We start from the raw sequence: 19,723 nt of genomic DNA, 5'->3' as shown, positions 1-19,723 counted from the left end.
TGAATTGCATCCGAAGAACACCTTACCCACTGTGAAGCATGGGGGTGGAAACATCATGCTTTTGGGGCTGTTTTTCTGCAAAGGGACCAGGACGACTGATCTGTGTAAAGGAAAGAATGAATGGGGCCATGTATCGAGAGATTTTGAGTGAAAATCTCCTTCCATCAGCAAGGGCATTGAAGATGAGACGTGGCTGGGTCTTTCAGCATGACAATGATCCCAAATACACAGCCAGGGCAACAAAGGAGTGGTTTCGTAAGAAGCATTTCAAGGTCCTGGAGTGGCCTAGCCAGTCTCCATAACTCAACCCCATAGAAAATCTGTGGAGGGAGTTGAAAGCCCCAAAACATCACTGCTCTTGAGGAGATCTGCATGGAGGAATGGGCCAAAATACCAGCAACAGTGTGTGAAAAGCTTGTGAAGAGTGGCCTCCATTGTTGCCAACAAAGGGTACATAACAAAGTATTGAGATGAACTTTTGGTATTGACCAAATACTTATTTTCCACCATGATTTGCAAATAAATTCTTTAAAAATCAAACAATGTGATTTTCTGTTTTTTCCCCCCCCCACATTCTGTCTCTCGTGGTTGAGGTTTACCCATGTTGACAATTACTGGCCTCTCTAATATTTTCAAGTGGGAGAACTTGCACAATTAGTGGTTGACCCACTGTATGTATATGTTTGTACATATACGAATATATATGTACATATTCACTGTCAAGCTGACACAATCATCATTCATCATCATTTCAAATGTCAATATGTACGCGCGGCTCCAAGTGTTGTGTTTTCTGAAGAAACATGGTTGAAATGGCTTTTTGAATCTTAAAGGTTGCCAACCGCTGCTATAGAGCCTATGCTACTAGAGTTGTTTTTTCTGGTGTTTTCTCCAATAATAAACACTTGTTAAAAATTCCAAACAGCCACATAACACGATGATGACCTTTGAATTCTTAGCGAGGCATTTAAGTGTCATTGCGAAGCATGTACAGTACTTCAGATGGAGCAGGCAGCAGCAACCCTACAATAAGGGTAATTGAAAATTTATCAGTGAGTTCTTTGAAGTGTTTTTAAATAGGTCTGTGTGATCACCAGCGTTGGCTCGCCTGTAAAATCCCCAACCACAAACGTTGGGCTACAATAATAGCGCTGATGTAATTCGTCACATTTTGAGCCCCTCTTTTTAAAAAAGGCTGACAAAACTGCCGCGTGCTAAAAAGACGACAAATCCACCGGGGTCCTATTTTACAGGACATAAAAGTGAGTGTTAGGAAAGGCATTTCAAAGTGCAATCCAAAAAAAAATAATAAAAAAAGGAGCTATGGTGTCAGCGCTTTGAGTCGAGCGATTTAAGAAGCGCCTCTAAATTGATGTTAATTGCAGAGGATAGGTCATTTCTTAACATCGTTCAGCAGCGCAAAGAGCGTACTTTGCCTTAATTGAATTTCTCAAATAAATACAAAGCGCGTATGATGTGACAATACAAACACGTCTCTATTGATTTTGCTCCTCGGTAAAAAGGCAGTGTAGGGAAAAGGGGCAACACGACTGATGTGACGTTGATGTGCTTACAGAGTGTTTAATGATGCACGAGCTGCAGCACGTAGATATCCGATAACGGAGCATTTCGTTGAGTTTTCTTGAAATTTTGTCTTACCGTGGCCCCCTCTGGTGAGAAAAGGCATCCTGTTGATGGCAATGGGGACGGTACCATGCTTGTTGTGGAAATGGTGGACGTGGTGCGTGGTGCTGAGACTAGAAGATACACGTGCCGTTCCAGTTTGGATAGGCAGCACTATAATCAAAGCCAGCCACAGAGCCAGTCTGGAACAGTAACTTAGGCCCATGCTGACGCTCCAGTCGGCCCAGGTCCTCCCAAATGGCGCTGCGGAGAGTCCACCCATAGCTGGGCCGAAGACTGACCGCTTGAGCACGTTATGGAGTTCCTCTAGAAGACCACGAAGCGTCTCAGAGAATCGAGGACATTGCGTTTATAATCCTTTTGCTCGCTGGGGGACTTGGCGGCAGATAATAAAAAGAAAAATCCCGTGAACGTGCAATAAAAATAACCCAAAGTGAATGGAAATAACGCCAATCCGACCGCTCACCTGCCTGACGACAAACTTATCCTAACATTTTCCCAGAGCGAGGTGTTTTCTGCGCAGCGTTAAAAAGCATCCGGAGGGATCGTTCGGTGGGATATCCAAGGTGCACATCCAAGTGAAAATCAAAAGAGATGGATCCAACTAAAGAGGCATGCCGCCTGAGAAACATTTAGGCGTGAAACGAGGCAGCGGCGGCGAGCTGGATGAGATACGATTCGCGATTAAAGTCTCCATCGCCCACAGGTAGAGCTGGAGGGCAGCTGAGCATACCCACTAAGACGAGCGCCACTCCGTCGCACGCGTCCGTGGGAAAACGGATCATTTCACTAAGCCGAACGGACGAGCCGATAAAAATAATAGCGCGAGTAAAGATGCTGGCGATTAGGGATGATGCGGGAACCAGTACTTTTGTTCCCCTTTAGCCAGTGACGGGGAAGAGAACAGCAAAGGAGGGAGGGAGGAGGAGGAGGGGACGGGGCGCTAGATGAGGTAGAGATGGAGCAAGAGAGCGAGCGACATCTGCAGCGGCGCAGTAAAGGGAGGAAAATCCAGAAAAATAAATAAATGAGCTCCTATCTCACTTTCTCTCCCTCAGCGGCTTCCTCAGAGGATGCGGCGAAATTCCGAAAGATGAGCCGGGATACTGCCGTCCTTCTCCGGTGCTCCACCTGCTCATGCAGCAAAGATCACTGCTGCATTCCTCTCATGCTACCGCTCTGGTTACCTCATCTACGGCAGGTCTGCGGCGCTGCCTCTTTTTTAACCTCGCGTATCAAGCGGGAAAGCGTCCTCTTCAAAACGAGATGAATGAGCTCCGGATGCGGTGGCGCGCTAGTGAAAAAAAAAATGCTGATATCTCAAAAATTAATCTATTATCGGGAATCCGTGTCAAACTCCGGGACAGCCTGGAGCTTTGCAAAAACAACACTTTGGAGTTCTAATAATAACGCCATACAAGAGCATCTTCTTGACTGTTGTGAGTGTGTGTGTGCGTTTGTGTGTGTGTGTGTCTGAAAAGCGAGTCTGCCAGCAAAGGAGGGAGGGGCCCCCGGGGGTGGGGGCCAAGGATGAGCGGTAGTGAGCGGGGAGGGAGAGGCAGGAAGAGAAAAGGGGGGTGTTGTGAGTGGTGGTGATGGTGCTAGTGGGGGTTGAAAAGGGGGTGGATAGTGAAGCAAGGAAATGGGTTGTGTGAATAAATACACAGCTCGCAGGTCCTGGCAGTAACACGCAGGAATCATACTGCAGAGGAGGAGCCTGATTTAGGTGAGCTGTCAGTGCTGTTACAGAAGCGAACACAAGGCCAGTGATATGGACACACTGTTAACACCAAGAGCTATAATAGCCACGCGTGATGGATGCAGATATACTTGACAATTTGATACCATGCAGCTTATAATACAAGCCTAGTGCTGTAAACATCTGCAGTAAAGAAAGATACATGATTGGAGCCTCGGGGGTTACAGTGCTTTGTCAATGCGACGGAAATTTCAGTGCCAATACTCATATACAGTGGGGCGAATAAGTATTTAGTCAACCACTAATTGTGCAAGTTCTCCCACTTGAAAATATTAGACAGGCCTGTAATTGTCAACATGGATAATAAGAGTGTGACAATATCTCGATACAGCGATATATCGCGATATTTTGCAACCCGATCGGTTATCGATATGCTCCCGCCAAGTATCGATACTTTTATTTAACATATTGGCCATACAATGGAGTATGGATGCTGTCAACTTCTCAATGTTTGTTGAGCAATTCCTTGGCGGGCCACTAGGGGCGCTCGGGAGTGGCGGTGAGGGTAAAGTGCGCACAAGTTGTCTAGAGAAGAAGAAGAGGAAGCTCAAGTGGGTTGAAAAAATAAAAAAGCTCCGTGAGAACGGTGGAGGAAAAAATGAGAAAAATATTGCTACAAATCACACATGGGGACACACTTTAGATTTTACACCAACAAGAAAGGAAGTAAGGTGAACAAGGACTTTGCTGTATGCAAGAATTGTCTAAGAAAAATAAGTTTCACTGGGAGCTGGTGACGTAGTGGACACTGGAGTTTGTGAGCTTTGCTTTCATCACTTCAGGTAAGAAAGTTTTGCAATGTAATTGACTTTTTAATTTACATGTATTATTTTGATGACATTTGGTGTTGAATGATATAAAATAAACCAGGACCCTAAACTGGATGAAAATGAATATCGAACAAGCCCTCATGAATTTACCGATTTATTTGATATTATTTGAGAACCACTTTCCATCTAGTTTACTACACAAACTGTTATTACTGTCATTTTGATACAATAAGCTATAAAAATTGTTTGAATAGGTTCCAAGATATATAAAGTGATGTGCATAATAATTAATGTTGCTTACATATTAAAAATAGGTAATTATTGCACTTTTAATTTCTATACATTCAATTCATATTTCTTTTAAATCAATACTTCAACACAAAAAAAGAAAATCAGGATTTCAACTCAAAAGCTATGAAGTAGCTAATATTTTCTGTTTTATTTTGTTGTTTTTAAGGTGAGGAAGACTGTGACTGAGCAAGTCTGGCATCTTAAATGCTGAAGCAGATAGTGGAAGTGCTCAAACCAAGCAAATAAGGTCATATACGAAGAAAAGACCCACCAATTTTATCATTGCCCCACTCCAAGCTCAACTGCTGACACCTATGGCACTTTTTATTTATTTATTTATTTATTTTTTTAAAGATTTAAAACTTTAAAGAAATTATGGGTGCCATTCATCATGATCTTTCCAAGCGATATCAGTGGTTGTGGTTTGTTTCCTCTATATGTGCAGGTGCACAATTTGCAGTAGATTTATATTTTACAGCAATGTTGCACAGAAAAGGTGTCACTGTTTAATAAATGACTTAAACAGTATTTTTTTCTATTTTTAAATATCTTTTTTTCCCGTTTCAACAGTTGTATCGTAGAATGTCATGTATCCAATTTCTGACCAATATATCGAAAATCGCTGCATCGTGATATCGTGAGATAATCGTTATCGTGAGCCTTGTATCGCGAATCGTATCGTATCGTGAGGTGCCCTGAGGTTCCCACTCCTAATGGATAAACCTCCACCATGAGAGATAGAATGTGGAGAACCCCCCCCCAGAAAAACACATTGTTTGATTTTTAAAGAATTTATTTGCAAATCATGGTGGAAAAAAGTATTTGGTCTATACCAAAAGTTCATCTCAAAACTTTGTTATGTATGCTTTGTTGGCAATAACGGAGGCCAAACGTTTTCTGTAACTCTTCACAAGCTTTTTACACACTGTTGCTGGTATTTTGGCCCATTTTTCCATGCAGATCTCCTCTAGAGCAGAGATGTTTTGGGGCTGTAGTTGGGCAACACGGACTTTCAACTCCCTCCTCACCCCATGGCGTCAAAATGATAACAAGAACGAGGAGCAAAAATCCCAGAACCACACAAGGGACCTAGTAAATGACCTACAGAGAGCTGGGACCACAGTAACAAAGGCTACTATCACTAACACAATGCGCCGCCAGGGACTCAAATCCCGCACCGCCAGACGTGTTCCCCTGCTGAAGAAAGTACATGTCCAGGCCCGTCTGCGGTTCGCTAGAGAGCATTTGGATGATCCAAAAGAGGACTGGAAGAATGTGTTATGGTCAGATGAAACCAAAATAGAACTTTTTGGTAGAAACACAGGTTCTCGTGTTTGGAGGAAAAAGAATACTGAATTGCATCCGAAGAACACCATACCCACTGTGAAGGATGGGGGTGGAAACATCATGCTTTGGGGCTGTTTTCTGCAAAGGGACCAGGACGACTGATCTGTGTAAAGGAAAGAATGAATGGGGCCATGTATCAAAAGATTTTGAATGAAAATTTCCTTTCATCAGCAAGGGCATTGAAGATGAGACGTGGCTTGGTCTTTCAGCATGATAATGATCCCAAACACACAGCCAGGACAACAAAGGAGTGGCTTCGTAAGAAGCATTTCAAGGTCCTGGAGTGGCCTAGCCAGTCTCCAGATCTCAACCCCATAGAAGTGTGAAGGAAAGTCCATGTTGCCCAACGACAGCCCCAAAACATCACTGCTCTAGAGGAAATCTGCATGGAGGAATGGGCCAAAATATCAGCAACAGTGTGTGAAAAGCTTGTGAAGAGTTACAGAAAACGTTTGGCCTCCGTTATTGCCAACAAAGGGAACATAACAAAGTATTGAGATGAATTTTTGGTATTGACCAAATACTTATTTTCCACCATGATTTGCAAATAAATTCTTTAAAAATCAAACAATGTGATTTTCTGTTTTTTTTTTTCCACATTCTGTCTCCCATGGTTGAGGTTTACCCATGTTGACAATTACAGGCCTCTCTAATATTTTCAAGTAGGAGAACTTGCACAATTAGTGGTTGACTAAATACTTATTTGCTCTACTGTAGCTCAGGGACTTAACAGTGCAAAAAGTACTAGCAGAGATGCCTTTTAATCAACTCATTCATTAGTTAGGATTGGGCTAGTGTTCCTTTGAGCATTAAGGTCGGCAATAGAACAGGAAAATAGGCTAAGAGCAAGAGTGTAGGTTTGCATAGGGACGGTAGGGACATAACACTACCAACTTTTCAGGATGCTCAAATTGTCCTAACTAACGTTTAGGCAACCTTAGTTGCATTTTATAATGAGTTCAGTTATAGGTGATTTAGATTACCTTCCCATATGTTGTAAGGATTGAATTGATCCTTCCATTATTAAGTGAATTATTTTCATAATGTTCCGACTAATATTTACCCCTTTTTCACTTGCTGAATGTGCTAGTCCATTTTCCCCCCTCAAACTCACGTTTGATTGGCTGATGAACCCCCCCCCCACACACACACACATGCGCGCTGACCCGCCGAAAATTACAACATGTCGCCAACATGCCGCCTCATCCGCCCCCTTCAAAGAGGAGGTGTATTAGAAGTTTTTTCTCAGCCAGCAGAAGCCACTGTAAGTAATGTAAAAAGACGTCAATATTATGGAGGTGGGGAACTCACCACTAATTTTGCGACTGAAATTTTGCTACAAGCTGCATCAGAGTTTGCATAACATGAAACTGTGTGAATTTGCTAACCGGCAAAACTCGAGCAGGAAGCTGCTTAGAGGGAAGTGTCCTCCACTTTTGTATTAATTTTCTGCTTCTAATTTAAACTATGAGAAGTGTAGTGAACCAAGGTTTACCCCCTTCTAACCGATTTTCATTTTTGTTTTGTTTCTGTGGTCTTCAAGCAACACTTGGTCACTTTTCAGTTTTGGTAGATTTTGGCGACGCTGGTGGACAAAAACGGTAGTTTTTTGAGGACTGCGTTTACCAGAAGGACCAGCGCATGAGCGCATAGTGTCTGTCTATGAGGGGCGTTACAGAAAATCATTGAGAAGCACCGTTAGAACTCAATACAGATTTATTTTGCAACGATCAGTTAGCCTATCAATTAATTAGGTTCAAAGAAATGTAGCCCTGCCCCATATTCACCCAATCTGTTTGGTTTTATTAATGTCCCGTCCCCAGCAAAAAGTACATGCATGTTATGCTCTTATATAGTCCCTACCAATGTTGAGCCCAAACCTACAACCTTGGCTAAGAGTCTGAGGTTTATTGTTACTTCTAATATATCAGCCAGGACGTTGCACAGACAACAGTGCGATTCATTAGAAAACTTCAAAACTGCAATAAGGTTTTAGCTGTCTCGCGGGCCGAGCAACATCCATCAAAAGTATTGCTTACGTTCCAATTTCTGGCCATGCCATTTATTCATGCGGCCGTTTGGAATTTGAAGGGTAACATATTGGTTGTTGCTACAACTGTGCATTTGGACGTACAAAAAGAGAAAACAGGAATTGAAATTTTGTCGTCAAATGCTCGCTGAACAAGGACGATATGACAAGGAAAAGAAAACACTTCGGTGACTGTAATACATAAATATTATTGAAATTTCTGATGTACAAAACGCAATGTTAAAATAAATAAATAAAAAGATCACTTTGCTGTACTGTACATCTGGACTTGGGGGTGTAGTTAGAGTTGCCAACTGTCCCTTGAAAAACGGAATCGTCCCGTATTCATAAAACAAAATTACACGTCCGTATTGAGCTTTGTAGCATGTATCACTGAGTGTCAAGACACAGCTGTGAATGGCCATAGCTGGATTTTCGGGGGATTTTATGGGTGAAACGTGGTAATATAACAAGGGTCGCGATGCAGAAATTGCAGACATCAAGGAGTGGTCGAGATTTTCTTTTTCATATATTTACCCTTTTACACGTTTAAAATTTTTTTTTTGTTTGGATCGATCATCATCTAACATATCGGAGAAAATGCGACAATAACAAAAAACAAAAACAAAACAAAAAACAAAAAAAAAAAACAAAACAAAAAAAAAAAAGCGATAATTATGCGATAATTATGAGGTAGATATCAATGACTTTTTTGCAGACACCATTTTTTTTCATTGTGACGTAATTTGTTTACAAGTTTAAAATATGCGAGTGAATTATTTTTTTTAGTTTTTTTTTTTTTTAAACGAAATACTACACATCAATTAACGATTCTAAGCTAAAAATGACATTTTGCATCATAAATATTAATTACCTTCGTTTTATGGCTGGGTTGGAAAAAAAAAAGCAGTTGGGCGACGCCTGTAAACGGGGGTTTCCAGGGTAAAACGGACAGATTAAAAATAGTTCGGGGGCTTAATGCGCCATGAATCTGCTATGGCAGCATATAGACATATTGTTCTATCAAACAACAGTGCTTTTGGCTTAAAATACAACAGTTTATTTTCAAGAAGGGTGCAAGAGCAGAAACGGCTTTTTCTGCCTTGTCTGTGTTTCCCGCCATATATATATTAATAAATGGTTTTTAAGCACTTCAAATGTTCAAATGTAATTATAAGCTTTAAACATATTACTGTCCCACCAAATTATTTTTAAACAAGTATAAAAATGCTTGTCTTTAGTAAATGCTTCATTGAGTGAGTCCACTCAAACCGGCTCAAGCCGTTCACTTACACACAATGAGTTGCCACAGCAACTGTTTAACAAGTTAAACGATAATTGACGCATGCGGCGCTTTGGAGCTTCAGCTTCCAGGCATCTGTGGCAAGATCAAACATTAAACGTCTGTCAATCATCGTTATCTTGAATAAGCAACTGCAGTGCACTGCCTGACCAACAAAAAGCAGGGAGAAGGAGGGAGGGAGAGTGAGACTCGCAATTGGCTTGGGACAGCTCATCGAGATTTTTTTTTTTTTTTTTTAAATTGAAAAAGTTCAATTTGAGTTGAGTATAGGGCTGGGCGATATGGCCTTAAGTACGTATCACGATAAATTGAGCAGATTTACCTCGATAACGATAAATGACGATAAATTCGCCCAAGCAAACTGTTATATAATTTGAAAATTTGAATCAATGCATGGAATACAAATTAAGTTTCTCATTAAATTTATTTACCAGCTTTCAATTTAACAATTGCACATGCAGTCTAAACATTAAGTATTAAAAAAAAAATCTTGTAAACAATAAGAATTCTTGTGTAAACATTTATAACAGCTTGTATGACTTGAAAAATATCATCACTTCAATTTCATTAAATTCATTCCGCATTGTTATACACTAGGTAGTGGCATACGTTTTTAGAATAGATACAAATACGACACATCCACCCGCCCCCCAGAAATTATACTTAATTAAAAAATAAAATGTTTCACAAACCTTTCCTTTCTTTTATTCGGCTCAATTATTTACATCTTATGATTTTGGAAATCCTTACAGTATGCAATAAATAATATTCCTGTTCCCAAGCACTATGCTTACTGTACTGTAATTTTTACAAAAAATAAACAATACATAGTTACTCCCCGTCATCTAGGACGAGCCACTTACAAGACTAGCACTGTCGTGTATTACAAATACTGCTTTGAACACATCTTCACAGACAAAAGCAATGACACAGGCTTAAAGAGGTCAACTTTAATTGTGTAAATCACACTTAATAACGACACGATCTCCTGGTTGAAATAGACGACATCCACTTAATTCTATTGAAGATATGTAATGCTGAGGCAATTTGTCAACTTTACTTTTAAAAAGAAACGTGCACTGTTTATCCAGTAGATGGGGCTCTTGCAGTGTGTCAAACAGTGATTCAATTTAGGGCAATTGTCTTAAAAGTGGTTCATTGTTTCAGAAAGCCTCGGTTTTTCCATCCCTATCTGGAACCCGTCAAAAGTTTACTTAATGTCGGGTGAAAGTTTGGCGAAGCTAACTTAAGCCCGACTTCATCCCGTTTACTTGTAGCGTTAGCCGCTAGCGTTAGCTGCTAGCATTAGCCTACCGGGCTTCTGTTTGATTGGCTTCCTGACAACCATGTGACTCCAAACGTAAGCACACTGTCTGCTTTCTTAAAGGGGAATGAACATAGCCGAACAACACAGAGTCAAAGCGGGATGAAAAGACTATATTTTCTTCTTTTATTAAATTACCGAATTTACCGACATGGTCAAAATTACGTCGGTCATCGTGAAGAATTTCGGTAACGGTAAATTTTCGGTTTACCGCCCTGCTCTAGTTGAGTAGTTGAGTTCGTGCGCATGCGTAATAATTGAACGGGCTCAATGGAAAAAGGCAGTATGAATGAGCACGCCAAAAACAGGAAAAAAAAAACGTTAAGACAAAAAAAATCGGACTTGTGCATTAAGACCTAGCCAAAGATCGATGACCCCCCCGACTCATAACAAAAACAATCCCTTCCAAATTCTTTTAGAGGAGTGGAGTTGTGACAGTTGCAATGTTGGAGGGCGACCACATATTTCAGATAGACACTGTCCACTCTATCTGGCTATTTGTCCTGATTCTTTCATTTCTATAGTGCTGCATTCAGAAAAAATATGATCCACCTTGAGGGAGAGAAATACACTCCCACTCCTGCCTCATTTGTGACAGTGTAAATATTTCACGGTATTGTGTTCCCCAAGCCTTTACTGCTTGTGCCCGCTTAATCAATTAGCGCCAATGTTTTCCCGTCATGTTCACCTCCTATCTATACATAAGCTACAGCTCAGCAACCCTCTTGCTGCTCACTCATGCAAGACTTATTCCTAGCGGTGAGTGGGAAAAAAATCCAGACAGTTTTCATTTCTTTCAATGTTGGAGGTGGGAATGTGAGGATAGGGTGAACTGGAATGAGGGATGAACACATTCATTGACAATAGAGCCATAATGGGGAGGAAGAGAAGGAGGATGGAGGCAAAGGGAGCGGCGGAAGAGGGACTGCAGCTGTATCAGCTAAATCACGGTCGATATAGATATCAGCTCGGGATTGCCTGGTCGTTTGAAAGGACACGCATGGAAACAGGAGGACAGAGGCAAGCCATGCGGCACCACCTCACACGTTGACAAGAAGTCGACGCAGGCTATTACTCATGCTGGGGAGGAGGTGGGGCACTCTGGGCCAGAGACGCTGATTGAACAAAAAAGAACAGAGGAAGGTTCGTGCTTCACATTCGAGAATGACAAGAGCCTGCACCAAATTTATCAGCTTGTACTGTTAACAAGAATAATGTGGATTAATGGTCAATTCAGAACACATTCGTTTGCAAAGGTGTATTTTATGCTGCCAAATCCAAAGTCAACGCTAATTTCGATTGCTGTTTGTAACAAGATTTACTAGAGATGAAATGCAAATCAAAACGTGTCGACAATCTTGACCAGAACTGCACGTTTTTACTAGGGTTGTTCCGATCATGTTTTTTTTGCTCCCGATCCGATCCCGATCGTTTTAGTTTGAGTATCTGCCGATCCTGATATTTCCCGATCCGATTGCTTTTTTTTTTTTTTTGCTCCCGATTCAATTCCAATCATTCCCGATAATTTTTCCCGATCATATACATTTCTGCAATGCATTAAGAAAAAAAATGAATAGAACTCGGACGAATATATACATTCAACATACAGTACATAAGTACTGTATTTGTTTATTATGACAATAAATCCTCAAGATGGCATTTACATTATTAACATTCTTTCTGTGAGAGGGATCCACGGATAGAAAGACTTGTGACTTTGTACATTGTGACTAAATATTGCCATCTAGTGTATTTGTTGAGCTTTCAGTAAATGATACTGTAGCCATTCCCAAATGCATGATGGGAAGTGCAACCATGACTGTGTGTAGTGCTACCAATTGATATATCTTCTCTGCGTTGGGAAATAACATACGGTGTTAAGAAACAGATCAATTGCTACCTTGCTTCCCCACATTGCTTCCCATTATATTTCTAATTATAGGGAGAAGGATTGTAAGGCTTTGGCCAATTAAAAAAAGGCTGCCAAAATTTACTCGACTCATTTTATGCTTCCTTTTATCTCTCTATATAGGTAAGACGGCGCCGTTACAGATTGACAATGCGTGGGTAGGTCGTGCAGCGCATGCATTAATTGCGTTAAATATTTTAACGTGATACATTTTTTAAAAAATTAATTACCGCCGTTATCGGAATAAATTTGATAACCTTACCTTAAGCCTAAACTAAAGACTCTGGATGAGTGTAACATATTATGTTTAGAACGTTAAATACAATTAGAAAACTATTTAATTAAAAAAATTAATATATATATATATATATTAAAAAAAGGCATGGTCGATATTTTTTTTGCCGATTCCGATACTTTGAAAATGACGTGATCGGCATCCCGATCGATCGTGACATCTCTAGTTTTTACATACTTGATCTGCATTGAGATTTTTACCAAGTAATACACTGTACCAGTGCTGCAACGATTAATTGATTAACTCGAGTAATTCGATTAGAAAAAAGCTTCGAATCAAATTTTGCTGCTTCGAGTATTCGTTTAATTAGAGTGGCGTTGTAATGGTTTGTTTTTAAAGTGTTTAAACTGCCCTTTCGTGGCAACAGTGAATATGACATAACTCATTTAACATTGTTGAATACAGCTGCTCCCTGTTAAGACCAACATAAGGTAAGTTTTTTTTTGTTGAGCTAATAAGTTTTTTATGCATTCCTAATTTAGTTTATGGGTATATTAAGCCATTTTTATGTGGGAAAATGTGTTTGAATTATTTTTTAAGAGCATTGTAAAAAAAAACGTTAGCATTTTATAGCATTTAAGCTTGCGGACTTTGCTGTGAAAGTTAGCCAATTGTTCTGTTGTTGTTCTTAGGTACTCATTCATTCATTTTTTTAATACTGTTTGAGGCTAAGCTCAGGCATTTCAATACTTTTTCAAATAAAAGTGTAGTTCCGCAGTTTGAAAAAAAAAAAAATCTATATATTATTATATTTTGTATTTGCATTTAAATAAAAGTGTAATCGGCGGCACGGTGGCTGAGTGGTTAGCACGTCGGCCTCACAGTTCTGAGATCAAGGGTTCAATCCCGGGCTTCGGAGTTTGCATGTTCTCCCCGTGCCTGCGTGGGTTTCCTCCGGGAACTCCGGTTTCCTCCCACATCCCAAAAACATGCATGGTAGGCTGGTTGAACACTCTAAATTGTCCGTAGGTATGAGTGTGTGCGTGAATGGTTGTATGTCTCCTTGTGCCCTGCGATTGGCTGGCAACCAGTTCAGGGTGGTCCCTGCCTACTGCCCGTCGTTAGCTGGGATAGGCTCCAGCACCTCCGCGACCCTCGTGAGGAGAAGCGGCATGGAAAATGAATGAATGAATGAATAAAAGTGTAATCTTAGCAAGCCTTTGTTTTACATCTCCTAAAAATCTATTCTGCAATGTAATGTTCCTAATCCGATTACTCGATTATTCGAGATAAATTGTTGATAGATTAATCGACTACCGTAATTTTCACGGTATAACGCGCACCTGACTATAAACCGCCACCCACCGAATTTGTCACGAAAACGGCATTTGTTCATATATAAGCTACTGGACTATAAGCCGCAGCTGTCCTCACTGTATTATGGGATATTTACACAAAAATATATTAACTGGTCACACTTTATTTCACAACGGCATCATACGACTGTCATAAGACCAAATGAACCACCATGAAGCTTTGAACCATTTGGCTGCAAAGCTTCATTTAGCCATCACTGATCCCTTTGGGGAGACAGTGAACCTCTGCTGCCACCTGATGTCAATACTGTTGTCATCCAACATGCATCCTAGCATGCATTGCGGCGCTACAGATGTAGATAACAATCAAAATTCATGTTCTGTGTAATTATTTCTTCAGTTACTGTTCCAGTTGTTTCATTAATTGCAAGTTATGGTATTCGGTAACACCTTATTTGACAGTGTGTCCTAAGACTGTCATTAGACAATTATAATTATGACATGACATTGTCATGAGCATTAATGAATGCTTATAACAGATGTCATTTATAGTGTTATCCGGCAAATTATCTCACTTTTGAATGGATGTAAAAAAATCCAGGATGGACATAAATGGAGTTAGTGACATAATTTGCCGGATGACACTTGATGACATAAGCATTCAGTAATGCCTATGATAGTGTCATGTCATATAATGACGGTCTTATGACAGTCTTATGACACCGCTCTCAAATTAAGTGTTACCTATTAACCCAAATAAATCAACAAACAAGTCGCACTGGGCTCTAAGCCGCAGGATTCAAAATGAGGGAAAAAAGTAGCGGTACACATTATCGTTTCAAATATCTTCACATCATTTTCAGATTTTCATGCAGATACAGCATTGCGGGGTGACTACTGCAATCTAGTCAGGGTATATTAAAATAGTTTGTGAGCCGTAATTCAGCTGCGCGACTGTTCTTTTACATTTTCATAGACATATCAGAAATGTCTAATTTCCCTTGAGTGGAATCCGGATTGGGAATTGTTAAATGATGATCTTTTCTTGTCACTGTAAATATATGCAAACCAAAAAAAATACACAGAATCTCATTTTAACTCCCCCTACGTGACATGACTTAATCGATAAAATGGTTTATTCTGAGCAGCTACGCGAGTGGAGCGTGTGGTTGTGTTTGAAGCAGGCGAGTGGTAAGGAGAGAATTCATTGGCACAAACTTGTGTAAACAGACAAGAAAAAAAAAGCATTGAAACAGACCTGTATAGCACAGCGCAAAATATGAATTTATGTTTCGATTCTAACTTTCTCAAAAACGGCCGTGCCAGCGTACTACTTGAAGGGAATATCAATTTTTGGAGTGCAACATTAGCTAGCTAGCTTGTAAGAGTAACAGTATTTGTATTCGTCCCGTACAGTCACTGTTCGGTGCACGCAGTCAGACGGCGAATACGTAAGAAAAAAAAAATCCATGTCAGAGTTAGTTCTCTTTTACTCCAGAGAGCGATAGAGGTAATGCGCCTAAACCAGTGCTTGTCATGTCAATTATTTTCTGTTATGTTATTATGTTATACTATACAGTATGTTATTTTTTATATTGACTTTCAACACGGTTGCAACTAAAGATGGCAGCGTGTGCTATTTATCTCAGCAGTCATTTTTCCTCTACTATTTGATCGGCTTACGAGAATACAGGTTTTCTCGAGGTCAAAATGTCTTTTAATGGCCAGAATAAAAAACAACTTGTCACGATCAACCATCTTTGTTTTTTACATTCACTTGGAACGCTTTGAGGTTGCAACTGGTACCACCTCCTCAAATGCAGAATTTGCGCTTCATAGTTTCAGTGCTCTTTCTTGTGTGCTCTGGTTTGGTTTAAAAAATACTGCGCTCACTCTGAAAATGAGAGCGCAACTGCCACCCACTGTGTGGATGTGTACTTACACTTTATACTAGGAAGGAAAAAAAGTATGTTCCCCCACAGAGGTTGCGCTAGACTTTTTCGTTGTCTGTCATTTTGACTGACAGGGTCATAAAAATCCGGTCATAATAATATTTTTACCCGTCACTTTAATTTTTAAAATGATGATAATGACATTGTGGTTACCCTTTGTTTGGCATAATTCACCTTCCGTACTTGTGTGTCCATTTGGCCGAGCGCGTTAGCGGCTACGACACAGTCACGTGACAAAGACACTTAAGAGCCGCGCGCGTTCCGGCTTGAATACAGAGTTCACAGAGAGCAGCAGAGCTACAGCGGCTGGACACAGCAATTCAAGCTAACAAGACTCTTAACATTGCATACCGCTTCAACATATTCAATAGTATTTAGTTTTCATTCATTTTAAATTAATATTCTGTCCGAACACGCTTAACAGAGAATCCACACCGTGCCATCACACATCAAGCAGATGAATATGTAACTTTTTCTCCGCAGTGACAAAAACAGCTGACTGTGGCCCCAGTAGGTAGGCTACATTATGGAACAATGAAATCAACAGTTCACCTGCTGTGGCCTGAACGGAGTCTTACACCTTCCTCCTGGTGCGCATGGACTTGAATTGCGTGCCCGCTTGTGCAGTCCCTGTTTTTTCACGTCTTTTATCAACACCATCGTCGTTTTGGGGCTTTTTGAAGAAACTTCGGACACTCAGTTGCCTTGACATCTTTCAGAGTAAGGCCAACAACATCATGCATCAAGAGAGACAATAGCTAATTAATATGCTCACTCGCCACCCTGTGGTCTGGGGTGTGAATTGCAACCTGTCAAAATGACAGGTGGACTTCAGTTTTTTCCGTCACCGCTTTAAAAAAATCGGTCAACGACGGAAAATATTTGGTTAACGCGACCCCTGGTTCCCCAAGGTCACATGCCCCCTGGCATCGCTCTGGAAGGGTAGAACTGACAACATGTTGGGAAAGCTAACGAGTGACACGCTGGAATTTCGGCAACGGGACCGGTGACGTCACGCATTGCGACGTAACAAGAATGGCAACCTATCACTTGAAATAATTTTACAAACTTTATTAAAACAAAAACATTAAGAGGGGTTTTAATATCAAATTATTATAACTCATACGAACATTTATCTTTTAAGAATTACTTGTCTTAAAAATAGAGTATCCCTTTAGATATAAAAGAGGGGTCATTCAACTAATTGACAGTTGACATATCATCACAAATGTTATGAAAATATTTTATAAAGGTTGAAAAGTTACCTGGTGTTGCTTTAAGGATGTCCACACATGAAAGTGAAGCTAAGCTACAGTTTAGCCAGTTTGAGATTGACTAAATATAATGCATGCCATCCATTTTCCAGACCTTGGCATTGAGAACTTTTCCTGACCTCTTTTCTAACTTTTAATTGAGCACCCCTGTCATTGTGTGTGTGTACCCGGTTAAGATAGTACAGGGTTGCAGTGGCTTTTTAGTGTGAAAATGTAATGATACAAGCACAGAAAATAATCCTCTAATGACGTCAAAGGAAAAGACTTTCAATTACAGCAAAACCTCTATCCAATCTTAATTTGAGCTCACAGCTCAGAAAGGTTATAAAATAGCCTGCGCTTTAACTGAAAACTTTTTCACCGCAGACTAAAACAAGGGGCTTTATTTCTGGCAAAGCTGTGTTGCAGAAGTTAAGCAAAATGATTTATGGCCTACAACTTGGACTGTCAGCCTCTCCGAGCTCATGAGCGTCTGTCTTGGCAGCGATGATATCTTAGTGAGGGCTGTCTTGCATGAGAGGTTTGCATTAATCAATTGACATGCTCGAGGGTCTGCGCAACGCCGTGAAAGCTGTGGCTTTCTGGACAACAAGAAGGGGGAGGGCGCCGTTTAAGCAGTGGCGAGTTTAACCTTGGGTCGTCATTCGTTATTTAATAAGCCACGATTCTTACACAAGCAGCGCGGCCAATTAACACTTCCCTCACATGCTCCGGCTTCAAACGCATGCTTCATGTATGTACATTCGTCATCAGGCCTCGCTTTCACAAGCAATTCCAATTGATTACTCGATACATTTATCATGTGTTTTCGGCATCTGTCAACATTACAGCTTCAGACAATAAAATTATTCGAGCAGAATTTATCCTGGAGGCGGCTATATATGTACTTTCATCTTACAAAGCAGCTTGACAGGTCCCTGCTAATTTACATAATCAAATTATTCACATATAGCTAATGTATGTGCGGTTACACCCATTGAAGTTGACAATTTATGAGTGGTGGCAACAATACATTACAGTTTTATTAAAGAGGCCAGAAACGCATTATGTCTTTCTTCATGGTAGTGGAACAGATAATGAGGAAATTTGTCATTTAGTTGGTAATAGTACTATTAACTAGGGTTGGGAATCTCTGGCATGAAGCCGATTCGATATGTATCTAGATACACAGGTTACGATTTGATTAAAAAAACGATACATTTTTAAGGCCGAGCGATTCGATACAGTGTAAGAACGATACGGTTCGATAGAGTGAAAACGATACGATAGTAAATATTTGTTGTGTGTGTTTGTACAGTATTTTAAACATATAAAAAGACCACATTTCTAATATAGCAACATTAAACAACAAAATTTCATATCAATGTTATGTTTTATTTTTTTAAGAAAAAAAAAAAAAAGGCTTCCTATAGACCCTACCCACGTGACGTCACAACTCCTTCCTCCTGACTGGTGCCGCCCAATTGTCCGTCAACACATCATGTTTACCTGTTACGGCTACGTACATTCCTCCTCTTTACGACGTGTTTTTCTGCTCGTTAACATTAATAATCAAAATGGTGAAGGCGTGTGTGGCGGTCGGTTGCAATAACAGAGAAGATAGACGGAGAAGACGGAAAGACTTGAAGTTCTACCGGATTCCGAGAGACCCGGAGAGAAGAGAGCGAGATGGGCTGCTGCAATTCGACGAGAAAACTGGGCTCCAAACGATTACCACAGATTATGTAGTAGTCATTTTATATCTGGTAAGATGCATTTAATATATATTTAGAGGGTTTTGGGCTGACAACCACAATTAAGATCATTGCTAGGCTAATCGCCGACAACATACACGTATGTATGTAGTGAGAGTGCTATCGCTAAACCATATAAACAATAAAAGCCCTAACTCCATTGACAAACGACATGAAATACATTAGACTTGACAGTGGATGTTAGCAAGAACAAAAGATTTTGAACTGAAAATTTCGTAACTCACCTTCCCGAGCACAAGATAGATTCCTGCCGAATTTTCGTGGATGAGGACCTGTTTCACCCAACCAGCAACGAAGTATTTATAAGCCTCCAAGCTCTTAAAGTTTTTCAAACTTTCGTGAGAATAGGCTGATTTTGTGTGGACAAGATAGTTGTACATATCAGGGGAGCTAGCAGATGTCAGGCAAATACGGCGGAGACAGCGGGTCGAAAAACATCGATTTAGGCATCAAATATGGATCTGGCGAATGGATAAACTGAAGCTTTTCCACATAACGCCTTTTATGCAACGCATCAAGTGAGTTTACGGCATCCGAAAGCACCGGGTCTTCCATGAAATGCATTATAAATTGCTCGATCAATTAAGACCATTGATAATACAGACACAAAATGACGGACAAGGGGGCGGAACCATACAGCGAGCACGTGATTTTGTGACGTCGGTGGGTAGGGTCTATATGACCGTCATTTTGTTGGATGGGATTGATAATAAAATAAAACTCCAGTGACAGACAACAATAAAGTGCAGTAATTCATTTACTGTATTTCCTGGTGTTTTTAACACAAGAGGTATTTAATTTAAGTGCAAACTTTCA

General features: G+C 40.3%; 1 protein-coding gene and 1 long non-coding RNA gene across 18 annotated transcripts in view; one reads left to right on the top strand and one right to left on the bottom strand.

Moving 5' to 3' along the window:
• nrxn2a (neurexin 2a) overlaps positions 1–19,723 on the bottom strand; it is a 496,353-nt gene that overhangs the window by 134,318 nt on the left and 342,312 nt on the right. Inside the window, exons 1-2 of one of the 17 annotated variants that reach the window (XM_057820436.1) lie at positions 2,111–3,412; positions 1,660–2,019 (exon numbers count right to left, since the gene is read on the bottom strand). The exons of 14 other annotated variants lie outside the window; for them this stretch is intronic. In XM_057820436.1, coding sequence (XP_057676419.1) covers positions 1,660–1,906 — 247 coding nt within the window. In that variant the 5' untranslated portion in view covers positions 1,907–2,019; positions 2,111–3,412. Of the gene's footprint in view, positions 1–1,659; positions 3,419–19,723 lie in introns of those variants that run through there. 2 more of the 17 variants (XM_057820439.1, XM_057820440.1) reach the window with 2 other exon arrangements.
• Positions 3,736–4,992, top strand: LOC130906276 (uncharacterized). The gene is made up of 2 exons (XR_009061277.1): positions 3,736–4,185; positions 4,631–4,992. It is a non-coding gene; the product is annotated as an uncharacterized LOC130906276 (long non-coding RNA).

This window comes from Corythoichthys intestinalis, chromosome 18 (genome assembly GCF_030265065.1).
Source record: "Corythoichthys intestinalis isolate RoL2023-P3 chromosome 18, ASM3026506v1, whole genome shotgun sequence".
Lineage (NCBI taxonomy): Eukaryota > Metazoa > Chordata > Actinopteri > Syngnathiformes > Syngnathidae > Corythoichthys > Corythoichthys intestinalis.
This window is presented reverse-complemented; position numbering and strand designations above follow the sequence as displayed.